Source organism: Hydractinia symbiolongicarpus, chromosome 14 (assembly GCF_029227915.1).
Source record: "Hydractinia symbiolongicarpus strain clone_291-10 chromosome 14, HSymV2.1, whole genome shotgun sequence".
Lineage (NCBI taxonomy): Eukaryota > Metazoa > Cnidaria > Hydrozoa > Anthoathecata > Hydractiniidae > Hydractinia > Hydractinia symbiolongicarpus.
In genome coordinates this window covers 8909783-8935798 of record NC_079888.1, presented here as the reverse complement: position 1 = coordinate 8935798, position 26016 = coordinate 8909783, and the positions used below count along the sequence as shown (strand labels likewise).

The window sequence follows — 26016 nt, the reverse complement described above, 5'->3', positions numbered from 1 at the left end:
GGCAAGCGATACTGTCTGGCCAAGAAACGTTTATTTTCGCTTATATTATGCTCAGATTGGTAGGCTAATTCGAATTCCGTGTCATCTGGCCTAATTAAAAAACTTTATAATTCTGTTGTTTGCTTGAGCAGATTCATTTCTGCCATCTGAGACGCGATTTATATGTATTCTTAACATAAATCTAAACAACTAGTACAAACTTAATTTTGAGATGCAGTTGAAAAACAATACATTGCCCGGCTTGCTTTAATTTTAATATGGTATAGCTAGATCTTTTTCGCACCTCCTAGCATAATAGTTTAATTGAGTCCAAATAATTCACATTGGAAAAGTCACATTTGGTTGAACAGAGATAATTTTGCTAGTTTTTCTTGATAACCTTCAAAATTATACAATATACTGCTTAACAACTTTTCTATTTTGGAGTATTTTTTAGTAACTTAAGTACTAGGTTAAATGTCTAGTTTTTTAAACAAAAATTTGTGGATATACTTTCATGACGCTGGCTTTCGTCACCAGACATAACAACAGGAGTTTTTGAATCAGGAATTTTAGTAAGATTAGCACTATGTTTATTAGCACTGCGTTCTTGGAAAGTTCAATGAAATAAAATGTTTTCAGAGATTAAATTGTCTATCACTATGACATCAAAACAGATTGGTCCCAGTGGAAATTTTGTTGGTGGCATGTAAAATCAACTTAGCCCCTGGGGTCTTCTAAGCTTATGATATTCTAGTAAACCGGTCCTTAATAGACTTGTCTCGGGATGAGGACATACAGAATTTGATTGGATGAGCGCTTTGTTCATAAAATAGCGAGTAGGACAGAGTTTATTTGATAATATAATGATTAGCTAAATTTGAAAATTTCAGGTAATATATTTCTGTGGTTTTGTTTTAAAAAACGCTGTGTATTGTCGCAGACAAAACAAGTGAGGGTGCATGTTTTGTGTATCTAAAATTAACACATTGACGTTGCTAAACATGGTTTACCAAAAAAAACGTAGAAACCTTTTGTGTATAAAACTTAAAGATCGCACACAGTTTTTCAACTGCATTGACTAAAGTAGCTAGTCTACTGCTAGCTAGTATTACCACTTGTACTTTTATAAGTAAACCAAGAGAAGCACAAATTAAATTTTGGTGCTGGATAGGAACACAAAACTCAAGTTATACATATATCCTTTTTGTTTTAATGAAATATCTCTATCAAATAACAATTTCTAAGTCAACAAAATTTGGTCATTTTGGCATATCACGTACATCTTCTCACATGTCAACCTTAAAGTATATTTAAAAAAAACAACTGCAGGGTGTAAAACCTAATTCTACTATATTTATTTCCAAATGTATATTAAATATGGTCCTCCCTCACAGATGTCAAAGAAAGTTTCGGGCGACATCTCAAGAAAGAAAATTTATTCAGGATCGATTTTTGCCCTTTCTTGCGAAGTTTGGTCTCGCAGAGCCTCCAGGAAATGTTTATTTAGTGGAACGTTCTAAATCATTAAATCACAAAAAATTGTCCAAAAGCCTAACCGACATAGTAAGTCCTATTTCTATAAGCTGCATATAGCATTTGGCCCAAACCTTAAACGAATTTTATTTAGAACCCATCTGGCTTTCATATTTTCTGCACATTGTCGCTGCCAAAAATGGCTCAGCGCTGTCTCTAAAAATGCCTTAATACAAGAACTCTAAAAATGCCTTAATACAAGAACTCGGGAACTATGATCGTAGATCAATTCTATTTTGATTCTATTTCATAAAAATGATCTAAAAATATAAGATATCAAGTTTACGTCTATACTTACGTAACTTCAAGGAAAAGTACGTTTTTATACGGCAACATCAAAATAGTCACCGAGGCTAATCGCAATGAAAATATATTTTATAAACTTTATAAAGTTTACCGCCTGCAATAATAAAAAAGACTAGTCGTTAGCCCGTGGAAAAATCCACGGGGTCGCCCGTCCTTTAAATTTATCCTACCCGTGAAAACAAAGTGGACAAAAATATATCGCATTTAATATTCGTCTTTCCGTAACATCATTTTCTAGCTCAGCGGGGGTCCGCGCAGAGACAGACAGACGACGGCTATTATTATAGAGATATATCATTGTGGTAACCTATTTAATACCAGGAGACTTAGCTAGCTAGCTGCGGTAGCTAAAATGCTAAAATTCCTGTTAGATAAAAAAAAGTTAACTTACTTTTTTTTAATTACTTTTAAGGCAATGCTGTTGTACAACTTAAGTAAAATCGAAACAATAACTTAGAATGGTGTGATATGGTTTAAGACCGCTTTCATAGAATGAAGGGAAACAAATATCAACCTATCACCATACTTACTGAGATCCGGAAATTGGGCAGTTTGAAGGAAATTTGGTGTCTAAGTGTAGTGCCAGCACATTCAACATTAAATTATACCAGTAAAAATAGATTTAAGGTAGTAGTCCTCTTTTGTTTTTCTTAGTAAAAACGTAAGAATTTTTGCAAATAATTTTCTTAAAAATTCAGCTGTCTGAAAAAAAATCTTAGTTGTTTTTGTTAATATTAGGTTTTACGTAAACGATTTCCTTTTGGTCGGAGAATTTCTTTTCACGCTAGCCAAAACTTGTAACTGAGACAATGACGCCACTCTTGATTGGTATACACCGCCGTCATAGCTTTCGTGGTGACAAGCGTTTACCAATCAATACGTGACGTCAACAAGCTATTTATAGCACACATCTTATATTTGAGTATTCCTGCTTAACAACATTTTTTGCTTGTCCCGTACCCTAGTTAAACACAGGCGATGTGTGGAGGAAGACTGACGCAAATTGCTATCTTCTACGAATGAATAGCGTGACCGGTGCCAATTTTTGTTTTTACTATTCACAACATAAATAAGGCTGTTTAAAGAAAGTAAAACAAACGTCTCTAGTATCAAGACTTCAAAAGACTTATTCGTGAGTGTAATTTTTAACTACCTTGTGAGATATAATGTTTTTTTTGGTCAAAATCTTACATACCTAACGGAATTTAATACCTATTATTATGTTCATTCTTTATTTATTAGCACAACTTTGTAAAACAAACAGGTGTAATTTTGTTAGTAATGAAATGACGGGTACTGCAAGTGTCCGGATGAATGCCCGGACATAATTGGGCAAGAACAACCCCATTAGTTGACCGCCATAACTCTTGAGGGTAAGGTTGTCACTCAAAGGTATTTGTATGTTTTAGAATGAGAATTTGGCTATCCAACGGTAACAAGTATGGACTGCTCAGGTTTTTCCTCTGCCATCAATCGCGGCTTAAGTTTCGATAATCCACTTCCTGCGTAGGTTTAGTTCACAACCTGAACACAGATTTCTCACACTTTGTTTTGCTTTAAAAATGTGTTTAAGCATTTAGATTTAAATTTTCCCTTCTTTTTTTATATTCTATACCTTATATATTTTCGTTGCATATACGATTCTTCTTTGCTAATTCTTAACAGTTTTTCCAAGTGGAATTATAAATGGTGAAGAACTTTTTGCATTGTAGCAAACCTATTTTTCCACTCCTCCGTAACCACAACTAAAAAAATGGCAAAAATGTTGTTGTTTTTCAGAGTTTGTGTTAAAAACAAAAATATCAAATTTATTTGTGCTAAGCGAACAAAAATTCATGTTCTGCAAAAAAAAGTGCTCATAAAATAATATTTTTTTTTGTCGTATTGTGTTGTAGGAAAACCCGAAAAATGGCAATACATGCATTATATGGCGTCATATATGTGGTACTTCCACTCACATTATTTGTCAACCTTCAACCAGCAACATCCAAGATCAACGAGTTAAATCCTGATAAGGTATGCCTATTTTATTTGTTTTAGTACCCTATTGAGAAAGCCTAGTAAGCGTAGTAAGAAAGCGTAGTGAGAATTATTTCTTTGTTTCGATACTATTTTCGATGCTATTTTGATCTTTAACTTTTTTAATTATTTTTTTCTTATTGACTTTGACCATCACAATAAGGAGAAAATATATCCCATTGTTTTTTAGTTAATTCACCAGTTTTGCAAATGTGTAAAAATACTGAATTAAATATAATCCAGCACTTATAAAGATGTAAACAAAACTTGTATTTTTAACAGACTGTTTGATATTTTGGGTCTAGTGTGTTTTGCAAAGTTTAAGGTGAAAATACCGTTTTGTGTAAAAATCATCAATTTTTATAACTCCACAAATATTTTCAATATTAAAACATTTTTAGCCTTTGTTTCAGGACTTTTTCTGTTAAGATGGTTACAACATGCAAATTGATTAATTATGGAGCAGACCAAGTCTATCGGTCTGGTCTTTAAAATCTACACTATCATCATGAACCTTTATTTACAACTGTGCCGTGCGCCCTTATTTAAAGTAACATTAAGGCTATGGATAGTAATCTGGTATCAGATAAACGAGAAAATGTCTCCTTAGTTTCTGGTCAATATATACAGAGACAGAAAGAGTATTTTTATGGAGAGAAGATTCTCCTATAAAAAAGCTTAAAATTGAACATTCTGTGATCATTGTTATAGCTCTTACTACCCATTATATAGAAGTATTTATAAAAAAAGGGTTCAATCATCTTTAAAGCAAATGCATAACAAAAGTATCAAACATGTGTTTCTGTGATTTCCGTCTTAGTTCTTTATGACGTTCGAATGATGCGTAGAGAGCGTGATTTATTGCGCTAAATTTAGATTAAATGCTGTAATGTATGCTGCCTTAAGTTACATTATTATATCGTTAATGATGGCAGTTTTTTTCCAAGCCATGTAGTGGTTACATAAAGCAGAGCATTTTCTCTTTTCGCGCCATGTAGTATTTACATAAAGCAGAGGGACTTGCTGCCATTTTTGTGCTATCTGTGCATTTTCTCTTTTCGCCCTTATAATCTCTAAGGCTAATCATATCTTAAAGTTTTATCTGATATGTGTTTTTTTTAGCATATGGAGTATGATATAACAATTGAAAGGTGATTCAAAAAGGAATATTTAGATTAGTTATTTTCGTGATGACGTCAACACTCATCAGCTATTATAAAACTTCGGGATAATAGCATCACTTGTAAAGAGAGCATTTTAAGGTTTTGACCAATGGTAGTGATATGAATAGTTTACCTTAAGGGCATACATTTTCATAGTTTTAATTATTGGAAAACTCGCTATTGTTGAAATTCATGAAAAATTATTTCCGTGAAGATTAGGAATTTTTCTTCCTTTATAAAAAAACAATTTGCACCAATTTTTTCTTCACCTAGAACCACATAGAATTTATATGTGATTTTAGACTTCATCAGTCTGAGACATAAAACTATTTTTTAAGAAAAAAGGTGTAAATTGAAAGAAAATCATTCTTTTTAGCGAAAATTAGATGTCGCGATAATCAAATTTTACTTTCCAATAGTTTCTGGCGAAAATTGGTTCTCGCAAAAAAAATGCCCTTAAGGTGTATAAAATTTTTGGAAAAGGACTAGGATATATTTTATTTATCGTATTAGAATCGGGAAAATCGGGAAAAACGGATTAAACAGGTAGCAAAACTTAGGCAAAACGTTTAAACTGAAGACATATACCCTTTTTATGCTTTTAGCTAGAACAGATTGTTATTTTTCATCTTTATTGTGGCTTTGCGCAATGTCATATAACTTGTTTACAGGTCAAATTTTCTAAAAGCTGCCAACGATAAAAATCCTATTAATCACAATTTTTCATAACAATTGATCAAGCATTTCAGAAGAAATTTAAATCTAAATTTACCCCTCCCCCTACCAAATAGGGTTATGAGATGACCCTATTTGGTAGGGGGAATTCTCAATCTTCTTCTAAACTTGGCCCTTGATAATGTTAATGAAATTTAAAGTACATAAAGAGACACTAATTCTGAATATCTTTAGTCTTGTATGTTTTGAATACATCAGCATGAAATGCTTCAGAAGAGAACGTTAATCTAGAAAAGGACAACGAAATTTACATTGCTGGTTTTTCAGGTAGCTTGGTTACCAAGCTAGCTACATTAAAAACACTCTTCACGGAAATAATGCAAACAAAACAAAAATAATTGGCAATTGCTTTGTGATTGATATAAGTAAAAATGTAAACAGGAAAGCAGTTGCAATTTAATATATATATTCTTTCTGATTATCGTTTTGACGATTTTTTATTTTTAACGAAAATCTCGCTATATCTAGCGGCTTAACGAACACTCTTTGACATATTGTTCATTACACGATACAAAAATGTAGTCCTTTTATAATACCTTACTATGAAAATCGTGAACAGTGTCTAATGAATGGAATCTATCGGATGCGTGCAATGGTAAAAATTCTAATCCCAACAGATAACAGATAATATTCAAAATCGTCCTCACAAGTTTAATTCACTGAGAAACAACAAACAGAAAATAATTTTTGACAAGTCTCAAATGTTTCCGTTTTCGTTGAAAATATCTCTTTTACTTTAAAGTTAGAAATCTGGATTATTCGCCTTTTTGAACAAAAATGTCTTGTCATTTTTAAATTCGTAACACGGGGATTGAATATTAGAGTCAAAGTTTGTTTTAGTAGGGCAAATATGAAAGTAATTAAAACAAGTTTGAACAGGTATAAAAAGCCCTTTATTGGAAATTTGTCCAAACATTATATTTACATATCTATATCATATATAAACGATTATTTGGTTCAATCACATAATCCAGGCATTTTTACCTTGTACGCGTTTCTGAGTGTTGAATGATGCTTACTTAATGTTCTTCTATCAACAGAAGGCTAAGTGCTCCTGTTTATTGTTCAAATATATTTATCACGCCAGCAATAACTATAGGCCTACCTAGCTTGCCAAAAAAAACAAACAGAATTCCAAACGTTACCAAGTGGAGTATTGACAGTTGTTTTTGCAGGATCTTGTTTTAGCACGCTACTTAAAAAGCACTTTAAATTTTAAAAGTAAAATTAGAATTATGTAATATTATATCAACAATATCACGAAAAAAATATAAACTATACGCCATTAAACATAACCGTCGTAACAATGTTTTTGAGTAGGTATCTTCATGCATAACATATTTGTTCTGCTTTGAGATGCCTAATACAGGAATATTTTGAGAGGTAGCTTCAACTTCAGTTTTCATGTTTTTGATTTTCTTCCAATAGACTGTTTTCAATGCACGTCATTAAATTACGATAAGAAATCAGGGCAAATATGATTAAATTAACTATTCACTTGAAATGGGCTTTTTTCAAATACTCATACTTATATCAAGTTTCATAACCTAAGTATTCTGGATTTATGGCCCAAGGGTACTCCATCCGCCCCATTACCACCCTCCTCCTCCCCCAACTCACACACGCTGTACAGTACCAAAAAAGTATACATGTGCATAGACAAGAAGCCATTATGAAATTATTTTCCTGCTAAATTATATTTAAGTTTAAAATTACTGTGTCTATCTTGTAAAAGCGTGTTATAAACCCCTCAAATAATACGTAAAATAAATAAATTATTGTCTTGCACTGTGGTGTTAAATTAAGTTTCTAAAACACGTATTTCTACGTTCTTAATAGATACAAGTACTTGACATTTGTACGCCCACAGAGTGTTATGTTAAAGTCTTTCCTAAGTATAAACAAAGACAATAAACAAGCTGCATTATCTACTTTAGCCGTGTCTGTCTACTTTACCTGTGTCTGTCTATTTTACCTGTAACAGGGACATGGAGTAAATGATACTTGAATGGTACCTTGAAAAAAAGTTTCATTACATTTATGTCAGTTCACCAACGCCCTAAAATTAGCAATGTGGCTGCATTGTGCCTAAAACTACATGACAGCAAATAGAGAAAAATGACGTTTACTTGCGAATGCTTGATAAAAAACAGATTGAACAAAAATTAGTCAAATTATTTGAAGTTGCGTGAGTCTTTGACGCCTGCAAAAAATCTGAAAAAATTCTCTATATCGTACAAACAAAGCCGAAATGACAGCACACCAAGTTGCAAGTTTTACGCGTCTCCACTAAGCGTTTTCTATTTCACAAAGCAACATCTAATCCGGGCAGGCAGCATTGGTTACCAATCTACATCAGGTCTAGAAAATGAACATTTTAAGTAACCATAAAAACAAAATATTTTTTAAAGTTGTTTTTATTAAAAAATTAAAAGGAATAACAAAAACTTGTTTTGTTAACAAGATTGTTCGATTATAAAATTTTGTAACCTCAAAAATAATTCTATAGTTCTGTGTGTTTTTTAATTTTTATTTGTTTACATTTTTGAAGTTACTATTTTAATAATGCCTTCGTGAATCAGTCATTATGGCGCCTTAAAAAGGCTTCTAAAATAAACCGCGAAACAATCGAATGGCTGCTACATTTTTTATTTGATCATCCTTTGTATCGGTCAGGTAAACAATATAAAATAGTTATATCAACTTCAGTGACAGACAGTGACTGTGAATTCGGTGACTGTAAGCTTCACAACAGTACAGCAAACCATAAATCCACATACACCATATACAAATATTCGAAAAGAGCACGGAAACCCGTCATAGTAAAGCTTAGTAAACAGCACTTGAGTAGGTCGTTGCTTAATAAAGCCCTGCGTTTTGTTTTTTATGCTTCTTAATCTTAAAGGAAATTTAAGGAATATTTGTTTAGGATTGCAAAAGTGAAAATAATTTCCATTTTTGGCAATCATTGTTTTTGGCAAACCTTCAATATTTGCATATTATGTTGCTATGCATTAAGATGCTTTTGTAAATATTTATTATTGATACTAAGCACACCACAGCAATCTGGTTAAAACTTTGACAGATAACTCGCAGAATTAATTACATGAACAAATTAACATACCAAAGGGTACCTTATTCATCACACATTATACGTGTTAATTGCAGTTCCGCAGGATATATTTTGCAAATGTCTACATAATAAAACTCTGAAATATACCAGAGTTCTTGTTTATTACGAAAATTAACTGTGCCTAATTTAAAATTTTTTAAAACTGTTGTGAACTGTTTATAGTATTTAAAAAAATTTTTTTGTCATACACATTAATAAACCTTTGTGGACTCACAAAAACGTAAAATTTACTTCCTACAAAATTTAAAAATTATTAATTAAAAAATAAAATTTGCGTAGTGCATTTTCAAAATTATAATGAAAATAAAAAGTAAAAATATAATATTAAATCAAATAAAACTCTTTGAAGACTATAAATTTACTTTTCACCGCAATTGTCAGATTCATTATTGGGGACCTTCCCCAATGCTGGTGCCCATGACTGTATTTTGTTATGATTGCGTACGGGATGACTAGGGATGTGTCAGCCCAATAAACTTAATAGCATAGACGCAGCATTGATCACGTGTAAAGATGAAACCAAAGTTTCGCGTCAATCAATCAAATTTTTTCTTCATCACTTGGTCGAAGTAACTACAAAAACAATATTTACACTAACCATGTTGGCCTACATAATATATTTTTCTAGTTTGTTTTTATTTTTATGTAAGGGGTACATTGGAGGTAGATGCTAAAACACTAGATTTTTTTCATTGAAGTATTAAAAATTATTTAATTAATTATATAAAATTATTTTTATTAAATCAAACTATAAAACCATTTCACAATTAGTAGTTAATTGTTGCTTTCATGTTTTTTGCATGGCACGGTTTTATTAAGATACTAGTCGTTAGCCCGTGGAAAAATCCACGGGTTCGCCCGTTTTTTTTATACCGCATTGCGTGCTTCTCGCTACTTGCGCAGCTAAGCTACCATTTTGCGTGACAGACAGACAGAAAGACGTATACGGGTATTATGATATACACTAGTCGTTAACCCGTGGAAAAATCCACGGTGTCGCCCGTCCGTTGAATTTACCCTTTGCAACAAAGTGGACAGAAATATATCGCATTTGGTATTGGTGCGCATTTTAAAAATTTTGTGTTTCCGTTACGGGACGCGGCTTTCGCGGACACACAGACAAATTACGGCTATTATTAAAGAGACTAGACGTTAGCCCCTGGAAAAATTGACGGGTTCGCCCGTCACAGCTAAGTTACCATTTTGCGTGACAGACAGACGGACGGACGGACAGAGGTATACGGGCATTATAATATAGATAAAATAAAAAATAAATTTGAAAACATTTTTATAAGGATTTAAATTTAGCTGTGAAATTAGAACTGGAATAGAGGTACAGTGTACTCGAATCTACTGTGTCTACAAAATTTCCGAAACGGTTTGTTTCACCGCATTGCATACTATGTCCGGGGTCATGATTATTGATCACATTCTAATTTTAAAAACTTTTGAAATTTTACTTAATTAACCGCACACCACAAAATTTCGGGTGTTAGGGTAAAGTAAATTTCTGTGACGGAGATCCGGAATAAAGCTGCGCGCAAACATTGTGAACAGACAAAACACCGGTATAAGTATAAGCGAATAGAGCTGTGTGCAACCATTTTAAACGCACAAACTACGGTTATTTATCAAAGAGACAAAAAAGACACTGACTGTGCTATTACCTGACGGAATCTGATGTGAAAAATAAATTTCCCTTATAATGAACCGCAGAATCGAAGCTCTGTTAAGATTGTGTCAAAATTAATTTTTGCTGGAGACAAGTTTTACTATTTCAAATGCAACCAGAAGGCGCAGGAATACAATTTTTATTGTCCTTCATAGATACGAAGAAACATCGAAATACGCCACGCGAAGGCATCGCATTTAAAAGAAGTAATCTCTGAGAAGATCCGTGGTCGCTGGAGGAGAGCTTTGATGGAACCAAAAGCAAACCTGAGAACTGGTAAAAACTGCTTCATCACATCTGTTTTTAGCAATATGGCGGATGGAAAGACATATTTCTTTAACAATTCATATTTTTGGCGTTTATCTTCGAGCTACAAAGCTGATTTTGGTTATCCAAGAAACGTGACACAAAAATGGAAAGGTTTACCGCACACATTTGATGAAGTTTTTCTGTGGGGAGCAAATTGGAAAACATATTTTTTCAAGGTATTTTTATGCATTGTAAAATAGCTCCTGATATAAATATTACATTGGGAAACTGGGCCAGATTAAAATTAGTTCTACAAAGGCACTTGCGCCGTCAAATGATGAGTAATATGAATTTTAGTGGTTATGTCATATTTATTTTTCTGTTCAGGGAAAATACTATTATTTGTATGATACCCAGAAAGATCAAGTACTAAATGGATACCCCCAGCTTATAAGTCAAGGATGGGCAGGTGTTCCAAATGATGTAGATGCAGCGTTTACTGATCGCAATAGGATAAGCTTCTTCTTCAAAGGAAAACTTGTGTATAAATATGATAACAGTAGAGATAGAGTTGCATTCGGGTATCCGATGAAAATAAGGGATGTTTTTCCTGGTTTGCCGAACGATATCGATTCCGCTTTTCATTATTACTACGATGGTTCCATCTATTTCTTCAAAGGCTGGCGATATTACAAATGGAATGAGATTCACCAAAAAGCGGACGGACCCTTCTTTGTAAGACAAGACTGGCACAATATATGCACAGATTAGACTATTACTGCTACGGTTGGGAAGCCACCTGCCCATGGAATTAATCTTACATATATGACACTTACGTCTATTAAACCGTCCTTTAGCGTAGACCATTATTTTATTGATTGACGCATTAAAACAGAAAAATTATTACATTGGGACATTTATAGATTATTATTAGCAGTATGTATTATTAAAACTAAAGGCGTAAATTGTTAAACTATTTGCTTTGTTATTTTAAAATAGAAAGAAATATACAAACTAAAATTTGTTAATATCATTGGAGCAGTCTAGTATTTTTAAAAGAGATATTCTTGTACCGCTAAAAAATATAAATTTCTTTCGCTGAAACGAGTAAACAGATAACAGGTACCAGTAATTGGGCCTGTCATAATATACACTTTAAGGTTCCCAATACGTCAAATTATCGAAATTGTTCATAGTAATAGGCCAAGTCTGTGTGTAATGCTTTCAAAGGAGATGTTTTTACCTCTCATTTGTTAAATAGCAAAGCTACCATTTAAGCGTTACGTACTCACGTTAATAGGGCACATTGGCGTCATTACATTAAAAGAACATTAGCGAAGCCATTGCATTGCGCTCAGTTGAGAGTCTCAAGGCTAAATAAGTTGGAAACATGTCGAATTAACCGACGCCATTTTCCGCAAGGGCAGTTAGAGACCAATTGGGATTAAAGTGGTCCTAATTTCCTCAAACTTGGTCAACCCGGCTGTTTTAGAACAGACGGATTAATGACGTCATTGAAAAACTTATACCTCTATATCTCTTTTTTATATATATGTGTCGTGAAAATTTAACAAAAACTCCTAGGGAAATACCTTGCTCACTCAAAACGTAGCCATCACACACAGGTGCATTGCACTTTCTAGCCAATTCCCACCGACCGATTGTAAACATGCCAATTGACTCATATACTGAAAAGACGTGGGAACTTATACTGTCGGTTACTTTTGTATTATTACACTGACAAAAGAAGTATAAAATTTTCTTACGTTCCCTACCCATTAATTAACCCTATTCCTCGTCCTGTTCAAATTTATTAATATACCGGTATATAGCTATATATACCAAGACAGATCGTAGACTATAACGTGGGAGGAAATCTGTCATTATCCATTATCCGTTTTACTCGACCCTTGTTCTATAAAAGTGATGTTGCTAGAAAATACAAAAGATGCTTGAAAAGGTGTGTTTCTACTGTGACATGTTAAATTAAGGCCGTCGGAAAACATAACGATTCGAAATTCCTAAAAAAGATATTGCATCATTAGGTTATGTTCTCCTGTCACACCGTAGAGATTGCAGACATTTCAGAATCAATATTCTGTCCTGCCTTTTTTGAAATTTAACTCTACTTCACGTGGTTCAGTACAAAAGTTAATGTGACCTGCATATTATTTATTGTTTGCTTAATTGTTTTATAGTAAAAACCACAGATGGAATTCGTGGTTAAATGACGTACATATTGGTCAACATTAACGCAACCAATCAAGTGTAATAGGGTTAAATTACACAAAAGTTGCGGATTTGAAATTTGTTAACAAAACCACAAAATGAAGTTCTTGTTACAAAATATCTGTAAAAATAGACTAGCTGTGCTTTAAGTATTTGTACTCTCTTGAAACAATGTCTACAAGTATGTTTTCTGATAATAAACTAAATAAAAAAATATAAACAAATACAATACAATATAGAACTGATCTTAACTCTTCCACTTTTTTAATGATTCTGGTTATTCCTATTTTATTAACCTCCATTTTTGCACAAAAATATGTCCTCTCTGCCACAGAATTTCTGCTTTATATTTATAACTTTATAAGGACTTTATATTTTCATTAAAAACAACAACCAAACCATAAGTATCTTAACCCTTAAAATACAATAACAAAGTTACTTTTTGAAAACATTCTGCTCATTAGATGCCATGTGCTTTTTTGACAACGGGTGTAGTCAGGAGATTTTCCACTCCCGCTCAAAATTCCCCAACCCCTCCCTCTTCCCTTTTTCTTGCATGAGCTGCAAAATTGCTTAGTAAAAAGTCCTTACTATTATTCAATTTTGCATGGAACAGCTATCATGATAAGAAAAAGGTCTTGACTAAAAACTAAGAATGTTTTTATAGTAAAAAAAAGTTTTGTAAGGAAAAAAAATTGAAAGTTTTTACATAAAAAAGGCTAATTTTCACCTAAGAACTTTGCAACAACACCGTAGACCCTAAAAATAAATTAGTCTGTTCTAAATACCAGTTTTGTTTACGCCTGTGTGAGTGCTGAATTGTTTATATTGGAGTACTTTTACACATTTGCTAAACGGGTGGCTAAATTCAAAGACAATGGAATACATTTTTCTCTGTTGTGATGTCCACGGGTCAATACACGCAAAATAATTAAACAAAAAAAAGTTGAAGATCAAAATTAGCAAAAATGTTGAATAACATGTGACGATCAATTTTTATTATTAACTACTGAACTTACTAAACAAACTTGTGAGTAAAGATACAGTAAAGATTCGTGATTAAAAATGAAGCCACCATTTTCCGCGTTCGATTCGTGGTTCAATGTTTCCGGTCTGTATATTTATAAAACTTTTCGCCATCTTATCACAACACACTTTATCGTTTGAAGCCGGTAGTATGTTGTGAAAAAGGGACTCAAAATTGAACAAATATTGTTGTTGGTTATAAAAAGTATTTCTTCGGTTCCAAAAAGTTCAAACGAACGTTATACCATCCTGTTATTAATATAATACGTAAATTATTGTTGGTTATTTTGAGTCAAATATCTTTTTTTATGTTTACTGTTAAGTACATCCAAAACATACTTTTTTCATCCCCAACCATCCATGAGAATTCCTTGAAAATATTGCGAGGAAGATATATAGATACATGCAAAAAATACATGTAAAAAACAGTTATTTATATGTCAATATGTACTTATCCTAGTAGGTTTTAGGATTTAGACATTTTTTTTTGGCTGCCACAAAATATTTTTTTGTTTCCTTCTTTTTTTAGAACCAGAAAATGCAAAACGGGACAAAACGTTGATTTTTCCAAGCAAAAACGACTAGACTCTATAATAATACCTGTACTTTGTGTGTATAAGAAAAAATAAATCTATAATGTACGGGAACATACTTGAAATTATTGCGTATAAAATCTTTCTCAAATTTCAATTTGTTTTAAACTTTGTATTTATTACAGAAAGTTGATGAAAGAAACGTTTGCTTAGCCAGATTAAGACACCACGCGTGAAATGGTTCACGCATTGTTTGTCTTTTACGAAATTACACGCCATATCAAGTGGTTTACTATTGATCGCTACATCGACCCTTGTACTGTATCTTCAAAGTGGAACCACTAAATCGGAAGAGGAATAACTTACTGAAAAAAAATTTTTTAAAGGGAAAAGAATATAGCTACATGATCTCGATTATAATAATTACACCTTTTTCTTTACAACAGGTAATATTGCGCTAATGCGGGAAAAAATCACAAATCATTGACCTAAATTGTAATAAAGTAGCATGTTTTTGCTCGTCTTGGATGTACGGCATTGACTTAAAACGGTGGTTGCGAAAAATTCCACGGCCGATTGCCCGCCGTGAATATATCATGCATATCTATTTCTTGCAGCCTTGCCGCCTAGTAACATAAGGTAATCAAATTCGTTCGTTTGCAGTTGGCTTGCTACTACGATTATACGATTATAGGTGTGATTATATTGGTGCTTTCACTTACAACCCCCACCCCCCCCCCCCCCCCCCCCGTTTTCAAATTAACTCACAGGTAGACATACAAATAATCGTGGTTTTTATTTTGGTTACAGTTTGTAACAACAGGCTTTGAGAGTTTTTTTACTTAAATTGATTTGACAAATTTCACAAAAACTTATTGCACACAAAAATTTGCTAAATGATAGTTTTTGTTCGACGCGGTAACGACGGTCTGTCTTCTGTGTTTTTGTTTAAACCAAATTTGCCATGAAGTATTTTTTTAAAAAAAAGATATTTCATCTATGCAAATGCGCGACACGGTTTACCTGTACTAAGCTCTCGTCCTTGTCGCACGAATAATGTTTTTGTAAATTTTCACAAGTCATCAAGTTATTGCAAAAAAAAAATCTTTTTGCCGGTGTGTTTTTTGTTTGAGTTAAAGTTGCGGGTAAATTATTCTCTCTATTCGGATGTATCGCATAGTTTGCGGCTATTATAAGCCCTTAACTTGTCGTTCAACGATCAATCCAAGATTTTCGCGGCCTGGACATACCGACAAAGAAACATGATGACGAAGGCCATTTTGGTTTTGAAGGTGGTCGTGGTCAGTGTTAGGTTGGTAGGTTTGTACTTTTTGTGCCCTGGAAGCTTTTTTGTATTTTTGTATTATTTACTTTCTGTATGTTATTACAAGTTAAGATAAATATATTGTCACGTTTTTTAGCCATAAACAAATCTCAAACGCACCAATTTTTGGTTTTTGGCTAGAAACGCAGATTGTTAAGGAACATTCTGCAGCCAGCTAGCTAGTCTCTATAATAATAGTTGCACCCAGCTAAACTCCTTGATTTTTCTGCTACAAAGTTTTAAACGATAATTTTTATTTTCAATTTTGCGTGATTCTACAAAAGCCTTTCTCTAATTTAATAATTCTCTTATTCAAAAGTCCTGGGTAATTAATTTTTATTGTTTCCTCAATGCATTTTCTTGGTTACAAATACATGCAGGCCATTACCTTGCGTTGTCTTATTAAAGAAATTTTAATAATTTGCTACTTTTTAAAAAAGTTAACAAAAACAAATTCTGATGCGAATAACAACAAGTTTTTTAGATCTTTTGCAAGTGGATTTTTTGTTTGTTGACAATTTTTCTCGCTTTTGATTGTAATTAACAAATCGATTTATTATGAAAAATATTACTTTATGCTAATAAGTTTGAGATATTCATCCCGTGATCTTTTTAACCATATGCAATGTTTGTAAAAACGTCAAATTTTGGCTGAAGCTGCAATTGTGGACAAAAATATTAAGACTAAGGCATTTTTTTACTCATTATCCAAATATGGACAAAAGAGTCAAACAGTCAATGCTCTGCGGCCAGCCGTCTGCAAATTCACTACATTTGCACACATGTAGGCCAGGCAGAGACCTAGTCATATTCTTTAGCACGCCCACACACAGAAATAATTCACGTCGGGGACCACGCTGACGTCAGCAACAATTAGCGCGTTTTAAGAATTTCGCTCTGAACATCGACAAGTGAACTTTGCAAATTCAAAATGTGTGATTCTAGTATAGAATGAGTCTACGCAATTACTTGTGGTGGCGAACTTTGAAATTCGTTCCCTTGTCCCAACATATTGTGAACACGATTATGGATTATTTTTTTTGCTGAAATTCTTCTTACTATGCTCTTAGTTGAACAATTTCCAGTTTCTCTTTCTCAGCCCAGTTCAGGCAGCAAAATGCGCTAATTATATGCATTAAACGAGAAAGCGCTTAAACACCATTTTTTTTTGTATTTCGGTATTTTTTTCAAGTTAAAAATTTCCTTTACAGGATGTTGTGTACTTAATATTACCCAAATGTCTAAGAAACTTAACTAAAAAAATGAAAAACGTGTAGTTTTAATGCTTTAATAAGAAATAAGTAATACTTCGTTTAAACAGATGGACAACACACTCATTTAAGCACGGAATGCCAATGTAGCAAATACGTACAGCGGGCAAATTCCTATGAATTTTCCACGAGCTGGGAACTAGTTTAAAAAATATTTTCTTTTTTTGATTTCGATTAGTTGAAATATTTCTACCCACTCTAAAACAATGAAAAAGAAAAAATAATTCGAGAAGACCACGTTCTGCTGGGATCCGAAATAAAGCTGCGGCGCTGCGAGGTTATTTTTCAGATAAAGCTGTTGCGCAACTATTTTGAACAAAATACGGCAATGTTACGATAATTATCAAACAGATGTTCTTAGCTTAATATCTTTAGCCTAATAAAACAAAATTTACTAATACGTACCATAAATTTTATTGAGTTTTTTGTTGAACTGCTTGCTATTTATTTTATTTAAGCGAGAAATTAACACCCTCAGGAATTCTATCCTAACGGTTGGCTCTTCCCCTCCGACTGTAACTATGTTACATTACCGCCAGAGATACGCATATTTGCTCTAACTTCCTTTACATCCACACAAGCCGGTTAGCCGTCAGTAGATGGCACCAAATGGGCAAAGAAATCTGCTTTTAAAGAGTGCTAAAGTAGGGACTTGAACCTGAAGTCTTAAGATTGCAAGTCGAAAGCACTACCATTACACCATCACCGCTAATTTTTAGATAGCTATGGGGCTTATACATTTTAACTGCATTAACTATTCATTCCTCACTACTTTATTCCCGGACACACACTGGGTGGCTCATTTGTTATGACGGTGTGTTTACTTGAACTAAATTGGATCATTTTTCGTTTGTTTCTTTGTTTACTTTTGGCGGGTTTCAGCACAGAAGTTATACCGTTAGTAAGAGATCGCATGGAATTTAAAAAACGCTGTGAAACTATTTTTGATATTACAACGTAATGATAAGTTACTACCTATGTTTTTATTTAAACTGAAGTAGCAGGAAGCCTGTTTTTTAAAAGTACATTAAGTATAAGGGTTTGTACATTACAGCCAATGATAATTAACGACTCTGTTAGACAATTGTGCTAAACGCTACTCAGTTAAAATGAGCCTTTCACTACCTTTAGCTTAATCTGATAAGCCGACATTAACGCAGGAACTTATTTTTCCAGTAAAACTTTATGGACATTACTTTTAGGTTTGCCTTTTGAATAACAAACATTTTTATGTTTCTTGTGTGTCACAGTTACAGTAAGATAGGGAAGGAGAATTTTTCCATACGCATAGAATTAAGGGGCTGGAGAAAAGCTATGACAATGAAATTTGGCACAGTAAATAACCAGAAGAACTTCGACAAAATGTCCATATACCCCATTTTTGTTTATGTAGCGGAAATGACGGTAACTTTACTGTTTACTTTAACTGTAAATACGTATTTGTTCCCCTTTTGACATTTTTTTGCGAAGTAGTTGAAATGTCGAATTTAAAAAGGGTTCAAAATTCCTGTAGGTCTATGAATTAAAAATCTGTAAAGTAATTGTAAAAATAACATATTTATCTTACCGATATAGAAATGGAACTGTAAACTAGGCGAAGAATAAAAATATCCAATGGGTTGAAATACAGTTACATAACAAGTGTCAGATATGAACACTTTTGATATTTCATTCCATATGAGACAGATTGCGAAATGTTTATAATCTAGAGATTGTTTATATATGACCTATTTGTGCAAGCAATACCGTGACCTAGCGAACAGAAAACTTTTCATGCGTTTACAGTAAATGCTGCGCCATTTACAAATGAATTGTAATTTTTATCACAATGGCTCGCTACTGCGATACAAATCATCAATAATGTATCTCTAAAATTAGAAGTGTAAATTGTCAGTGGTGACTGGTAAAGATGCTTATAATGCTTTGGTTTATTTCTAACTCACAAGGGTGCATGAAATTGTTGGGGATAAGATAAAAGAATGGTGCAACTTAATATATGGTGTCGGATACTTTTTTTTTTAAGTTTCCATAATAAGTCGGCATAAAAAGACAATGGATTTTACTCACTTTTTTGTGATAACTCCTAAATTCCTGTTCCAACAGAGCTACCAGTTAGTCACTTTCAATATTTTCTGTTTGGAAGAATTTTTAAAAAAATACTATTTTGGGGGTTGCCATGGCAACCGTGTGGCTAAATGTGCTCCCATAAATGTTAAAAGTACGAAGAAGAAGAAACAAACAGATCATTTAGCGAACAATATTCATGTGCAAATCAAACTAATTGACTCATAATGGTCAGGGGTGAAAAAGAAAAGTATTTTCTGAAAAGCAATTATGTCAAAGCAATTATGTCTTTTTTGGCAGTACGTTGTCAACTAAGTCACGTTTTTGAGATGTGGGTGGGCTCTTTAGCCCCGCCCCTGGCTTTTCAGAGTCCCAAAAGTCCCGGAGTACCATTCCTTTTTGTAAACATTTCTTACTGTGATTTCAGACATATTTACCTGTTCTTAATAAATCTAAGTCTGGAATAAAAATTGCATTCCGTTGCGACCATCTTTCAAGGTTACCATCTTTGTTTATTACGTATCTTCCTCTTTGGATAGTCCTGAAGGCAGCGTCTCTTCGGTGCGTCTAATCAAATTTATACGAGAGGGAAACAGAATATTATTTTGTGGCAGCCAAAAAAATAAACTTTAAGAGAGTATAAAATTTATAGATAACAAATAAATAACTATCTTCAACTTAATATGTCTCTTTTTTGTGACCATCGCAATAAAAAGAAATATATTCTATTGTTTTTTAGTTTAGCCACCCGTTTAGCAAATTTGTAGAAATACTCAATTATATATATTTCAGCACTCACAAAGATGTAAACAAAACTGGTATTTTTAACAGACTGTTTATTTTGGGTCCAGTGTGCTTTGTCGTTCAGCCAAGTTTTATGTGTAAATACCGTTTATGCGAAAAACATCATATTCTTTTAACTCTACGAATATTTTCAATATCAAAACATTCTTAGCCTTTGTTTCAGGATTTTTTTTTGTCATGATAACTGCAACATGTAAATTGATTTCTAATGGAGCACACCAAGCCAGTCTGGTCTTCCAGAAACACGAGCTGATGAATTACATTAGGAACAAACATTTTCGGACGGAAAAACTTTTGGATTTTTTTTGTCCGGAAATTTTGATTTTTCTAATTCTTTTCAAAAAAGACCAGTGCATAGACATTATATATAGGGAAAATAGAAAAACAATAAAAACTTCAGTTTTTGAACTATTATTTTCGTTATTTTCAAATTTGGCTGATGCTCTATCTATAAAGTTGAATACTGAAGACCCTTTTTAGATCTTGATTGGATATATGTACACTATAAATGGTTTTAGCCTTCTTTTTGTGTCATTTCCCGTAATCATTACTTTGAAATTTGGTTAAAAATTCCTTCAAGAGACTTACCCATACATTTTTTGACTTTATAAATCTTCTCTAATTTCTTCAACACAATTTTTTTTCCGCGGAAATAAAAATTGTGTCCAAAATTTTTTCCGCCGAAACAATTTCGGTTGAAAATTTTAGTACTTAATGTAGCTACGGTTAATTTATGTGTTTTGGTTCATGGAAAAGAAATACTAAAAACAGTGACAAAACCATTTTTAAGGGTTCTTCTCAATTTAAGACCTGTTTTAAATAAAACAACCTCTCTTGTGGGGCATTTCTAAAGAGACCCCCATGCTTATATTAAGGCAACCTCAACCTCATTGGTCCTTGTGACAAAGAAATTATTTTCGGTTTATAAAATTCACTAACAGTGTAGTTGCTAAGCAAAAGGTGTAAACAATGAACGAATTATCTTCTTCCAGATATGACAGTGTTTGTTTACATATGATCGTTCGCTTGAAATTCCTAACAAAAGTTAAGAAATAGTGGGAGGAGTATCAAAGGAAATCTGACTAGAAAATAGGATGAAAAGATCAGTTCTATTAATATCTTTGACGTAACTTTTACGGAGGTATAGTACCAGGACGACATTCTCAATTGAAAACTAAGATACTTCCCGTGAACAGTTTCTTCCTTTTTGTTTGTTGAGACCATCTAGGGGTTCCAGAAATTATATCTCAAGTTTGGAGGAATGAACGTTATGCGGGAATTACACCGTTAATAATCGCAATGACATTGTTTTTCTAAAATATGTTGTTAAAGGGGTGATGAGCTATTCTTAATGAGCTATTCTTGTTACGTGATGTCATGTTTTTTGCCTAGGACGCTATAACTTTACCTGGAATGTGTTTGATTGAAACATTCTCCAACTGTGCATAGGAGGACTGTGTATTTCACAGCCTAGGACAAATGTATCCATAACAGCAATACGCAGCTAAAATTTACGCTGTTTGCAAATAATTTAACGGGATTTTTTGATGTAAAGGCGCGACACTTTCCCGTGTATCCGAAGAAAATCGACAATTAATAATTACTATTACTGTTACAATCTTTCTCTACAATTTTCCTTTGGTTTGCGCGTTTAAAAATTTAAACAAAACGGCGGATGAGAGTGATGTGGTCACACTTTAAGCCACCTACATCTAGACTTGCGGAAGCCATAGACGACTTATTAAGGACGATTTAGCGCATCATATAAACACTCGTCAAAAGCCTAACAAGAATGGTAAATATTATGTTTGCCAGGCAAATTTCATTTACTATCTTGTACTGTTATAACTGTCAAATCAAAGTCAGCGCTTATTTTTAAGATGTCAAAGGTTTAGCCCATGGCTTGTTTTTATTTGCACAGAATTTTAATGTTTGTGTATATATGCATTAGAACGCGATAACTAGAATATCTTATATTTGATACTTTGAATCAAAGGATTAGGTTCATAGCTTGAACTGGACAGCATAATAATTCTGCATATAAACAAATGCATTGATGACAAGATCTATTTTACTATCTTCGAAGTATAAGTGATAGCTGCAACTACACGACTTAAAACGTAAATTATTTTTATCAGACTATAGCAACAGCAATGGCTACAGTGGCATACTTTTTATTTTTGACAAACACTGTGACATTCTTGGCAGCTAAAGGTAGGTAGTGATTTGAAGTGAGGCTTAAATCCTTCGAGATAAGACTTTTCTTAATTTTTCTATAACTTGAAGCGCAGTAAATTATAGTAATACCCCATAATAGCAATACCCCCGTCTTGTTTCTTTTCTCAAATATGAAACGTTTTGATAGGGGACAAATTTCCTGTTTCTCTTCTAGCTGTCACGCCATTACCCACCAAAGGTATAACGCTTCCAACAGGAACTGGACGAATATACGGTACAAACGGCACTATTTTTTTGCATTGTCATGAATGTTTTGGTCATGGAAAGAAAATATTACCAACGGCTGACCCACTGTGTAAATATGGCTGCGGAACATTTCGGAAATATCCAACCGAGACACCGAATAGTCCCATTGCTATGATAATGAAAGATTTGAAAGTATCAGAAAAAGAAAGGGATGCAAAAAGTTACAAGACAATAAAAAGCTCCAGTCCTTTTGTTAAATTTGCTTTTCTTGGTGTGATGTGTTTATTTATTTGTCTCGGTGTCGTAGTATACTTTTTACGGAAGCCGACACGCCAACGTCTCAAGGACCCTAAGAAAACAGAAATCGCTACTATTCATCATGTGTAGTAAGTCAACAACGCTTTCATTGAAAAAATAAGATAACAATGCTAGCTACTTGATAAGCAAGAAAGGTTGAGTGAAATATGAACTTCGGGATATATCAAGACAAACTGTTTGTCCGTATATCCGCACTGACATATGTTCAAAGAGCATGCATCAAAATACAAAGAAGACATATATTTAAAATATATTTTTATTTCGATATTGTTTTTTTCAGTTTACTTGTTTTAATGTACCGCAAATTATTAAAGAAAATAAAAGCAAATAAACGATACATTTTCATCCTTAAATTACTTTTTTACTGATTTTCTTCTTGCGGGTGTCAAACCAATGAAATTCGGACACATAATTTAGCATTTTTATTTTTAGTTTATTTGCTTGACTCCATGGAATTTTGTTCTATGTTTATCGAAAGGGAAAGTTAAGATATCTGTAGGAACATACACTTTCAGCTGAATGATTGGTCAAAGCTTCCTGTAAAATAAAAACATTGTTTTGGCAGAACTGCTTTGAACTGATTTAAGTGTGAAGACAACATTTAGGAAAATGTTTCATATTGTAAAGAAAAAAAAACACCACACATTGCCATGCTCTGAAATATAAAATGAAATAATTTGTTGTGTACAGACGATAGCCCACACCCTTAAAAAGGGCATCAGGTATTGTAATCTTAAGGTACGACTGCTTCTTAAATGGTCATAATAGAAGTAATTTGAGACTTCGACCCATAACACGTGAAATTAGGACAAATGTGAAAAAATTAGAACAGTTGTATGTTACTGTTGTTTATTAAGACAAAAAAGGTCGCATCATGTTCAATCATTCCGACGAAATTTTTAAAGTGCGTTAGGACAACATACGCCATTCCTGTTGTTTTAAAAACTTTTGTTGTGTGGGTAAATATTCGCTTTCAACTGTGCCAGCGTCAATAAAAGTGTCATGATAAGTATGTGACAGTTTATTGTATGTCCACTTTGTAAATAACAGATAGGTGACGACGGAAAATCTTATATCTAGATTAAAAAAACATAACCTTAACCCATTAAAAGAAAAAAAACAGAATACTTGAAATCCTATTTCCGCAATCGCAGAAAAATATAATTTTCAATATTTGTGACTGTCTGTTTATAAATTGATAATTTCTCCAGTTTTTTTGTTAAAACTTTACAAAGTTTCTTTAGTTGTAGAACGAAATATGAAAAATATGCATATAACGAATAACAACTAATAAAACATGGATGTTAGTGACATGTATAAAATAAATAAAATAAAAAAATACAGTATAACGATAGCCTGCAAAATCGCCAAGGGCAGTGAGCAAGAAATGTGATATGGTTTAACCCACCCTATTCGATTAACTTAAAAACCGATTTTGCCAGAAAGTTTCTGAAACTTGTGGATAAACACTTTCCAAAGAGTCACAAGCTGCGTAAAATATTCAACCGGAGCACGTTGAAAGTAAGCTACAGCTGCTTACCTAACATGTCAGGCATAATCTCAACGCATAACAAGAAGGTTCTTTCAGACAGCATGACTTATAACAACAACTACAGACGAAGAGATGAGTGCCCTCTAGACGGAAAATGTCAGGATAAGCACGTAATTTATCTATGCAACGTGTCCACAATTAACAACGAAGAAGATGCAAACTACATAGGCTTGACGGAAAATACATTCAATTCCGTTACAACCAACATATACCCACTTTTGGATACGAAAACAAGGCTAACTTCACAGAACTGTCTTAACACGTGGGGCATTTGAAGAAAAAAGGTGTAGAACCGATATTTTCTTGGCGAATAATCGACCATGACTCTCCTTATAAAAATGGTGGAAACACATGCAGCCTTTGTCTTACGGAGAAGTGCCACATTATAACAGCTAACTCGAAATTATTAAATCAAAGAACGGAACTGGTTTCAACTTGCTGTCATGTAAACAAGTATTTCTTGAAAAAAATTAAATCGATCCACCGGACTTGACTTAATTACATTTTATTTCATTCTTTTGCATAAGACATTGATATAGTTTTTTAAGTTAGTGTACGTCTGATGATCGCTCAGCGTGAAACTCGGAGTTATGTACATATTTCATTTATTATCTTGTAAATAATCGAATAAATATTAGCTCTACACTTCTCGTAAAAATTCATTGTTACTGTTTTGGTATAAAAACATCGGCGATTGTCACTGTGACAGCTGTGTAATCCACATGTCATGTGATATAATCGGAGTAAGCTTTATCTCCTGTTGACAATCACTTCTCTGGAGTTTTAATCAAACTGGATTAACTGTCATAATAACAGAATATCATATTTTCCTGTCAGTTATATTTCGCCAGTTTTACTTTATTTGTCCAAAACAATATCAGATATTTTCTGTGTATTTAAGATTTCTAATAAATTTAAGGATTATTCATTTTCCACGACATTAGCTGACCACTACTTTAATCATGCCGAATAACTCACTACGCCTTAGAACCTTTGTACTATAGTCTTGATTACTCCGTTAGTGCAAAAAAATATATCCGCTGCTTAGAGGTGTCCGCTATTCAGAAAGTTGATATATTCGTGCTTATTGTAATAAATCGTGCATATTTCTGTCTTTGTCAAAATTTCTTTTTGCAATTGTGGAATGTTTTTCAGACAATAATAAGGGAACCGTGGAGGATATGAACTGGAAAAACAGGTTTTTCTTTGTCCAACAAAAACCAGAACTTACTAAACGTACTATTTTTGAATGTTTAAAATAGCAACGTCGACAAAAACCTGTTCGTCATTACTTAAACCATTTAAAGAAAAGTTGCATCATTTTTTGCAGTTCCGCTAATTAGAAAGGAAAGTTTTAAAAGTGCCTATTTTGGTGTAAATTAATAGGGATGTGCGCTAATTTCTTGTCCGCTATTGAGAAAGTTTTCTATTAGAACTTGATTAGAACTCGATCGGTGTAACAAGTTCTTTCCATTAAGTAAAGTATTTTTTTCCAATTCACAGACACTCTAAAAGAAAAAAGACAAGCAAGCCGAGCATAAGCATGTTATTTGAAGGCTAGAGTATTTTATTACCTTATGACTAAGTCAAAAAATATGCTGAAATAATGTCTATTGTGTTAACTAAATTTGTCCACACATATGTCTACATAAAATCTATTTACCGTAGGATGCTCATTG

At 33.1% G+C, this 26016-nt stretch overlaps 2 protein-coding genes across 2 annotated transcripts; both read left to right on the top strand.

Moving 5' to 3' along the window:
• The first annotated feature begins 2778 nt into the window (after positions 1 to 2778).
• LOC130625506 (matrix metalloproteinase-21-like) lies at positions 2779 to 11825 on the top strand. Its single transcript, XM_057440611.1, has 4 exons — positions 2779 to 2953; positions 3717 to 3837; positions 10699 to 11028; positions 11180 to 11825. Exons 2-4 carry the CDS (start codon positions 3730 to 3732, stop codon positions 11561 to 11563), a joined length of 822 nt encoding a protein of 273 aa, XP_057296594.1. The 5' UTR covers positions 2779 to 2953; positions 3717 to 3729; the 3' UTR covers positions 11564 to 11825.
• Positions 11826 to 22021: 10196 nt separating this feature from the next.
• LOC130625648 (uncharacterized) lies at positions 22022 to 23122 on the top strand. Its single transcript, XM_057440748.1, has 2 exons — positions 22022 to 22257; positions 22436 to 23122. Exons 1-2 carry the CDS (start codon positions 22197 to 22199, stop codon positions 22852 to 22854), a joined length of 480 nt encoding a protein of 159 aa, XP_057296731.1. The 5' UTR covers positions 22022 to 22196; the 3' UTR covers positions 22855 to 23122.
• The last annotated feature ends 2894 nt before the right edge of the window (positions 23123 to 26016 follow it).

Coding starts and splice junctions, on each gene's coding strand:
- LOC130625506 (XM_057440611.1), top strand. CDS start 3,730: ATGGCAATACATGCATTATATGGCGTCATATATGTGGTACTTCCACTC. Junction 3,838..10,698: donor ACGAGTTAAATCCTGATAAG/GTATGCCTATTT, acceptor TGTCCTTCATAG/ATACGAAGAAACATCGAAAT. Junction 11,029..11,179: donor GGAAAACATATTTTTTCAAG/GTATTTTTATGC, acceptor TTTTCTGTTCAG/GGAAAATACTATTATTTGTA.
- LOC130625648 (XM_057440748.1), top strand. CDS start 22,197: ATGGCTACAGTGGCATACTTTTTATTTTTGACAAACACTGTGACATTC. Junction 22,258..22,435: donor GACATTCTTGGCAGCTAAAG/GTAGGTAGTGAT, acceptor TTTCTCTTCTAG/CTGTCACGCCATTACCCACC.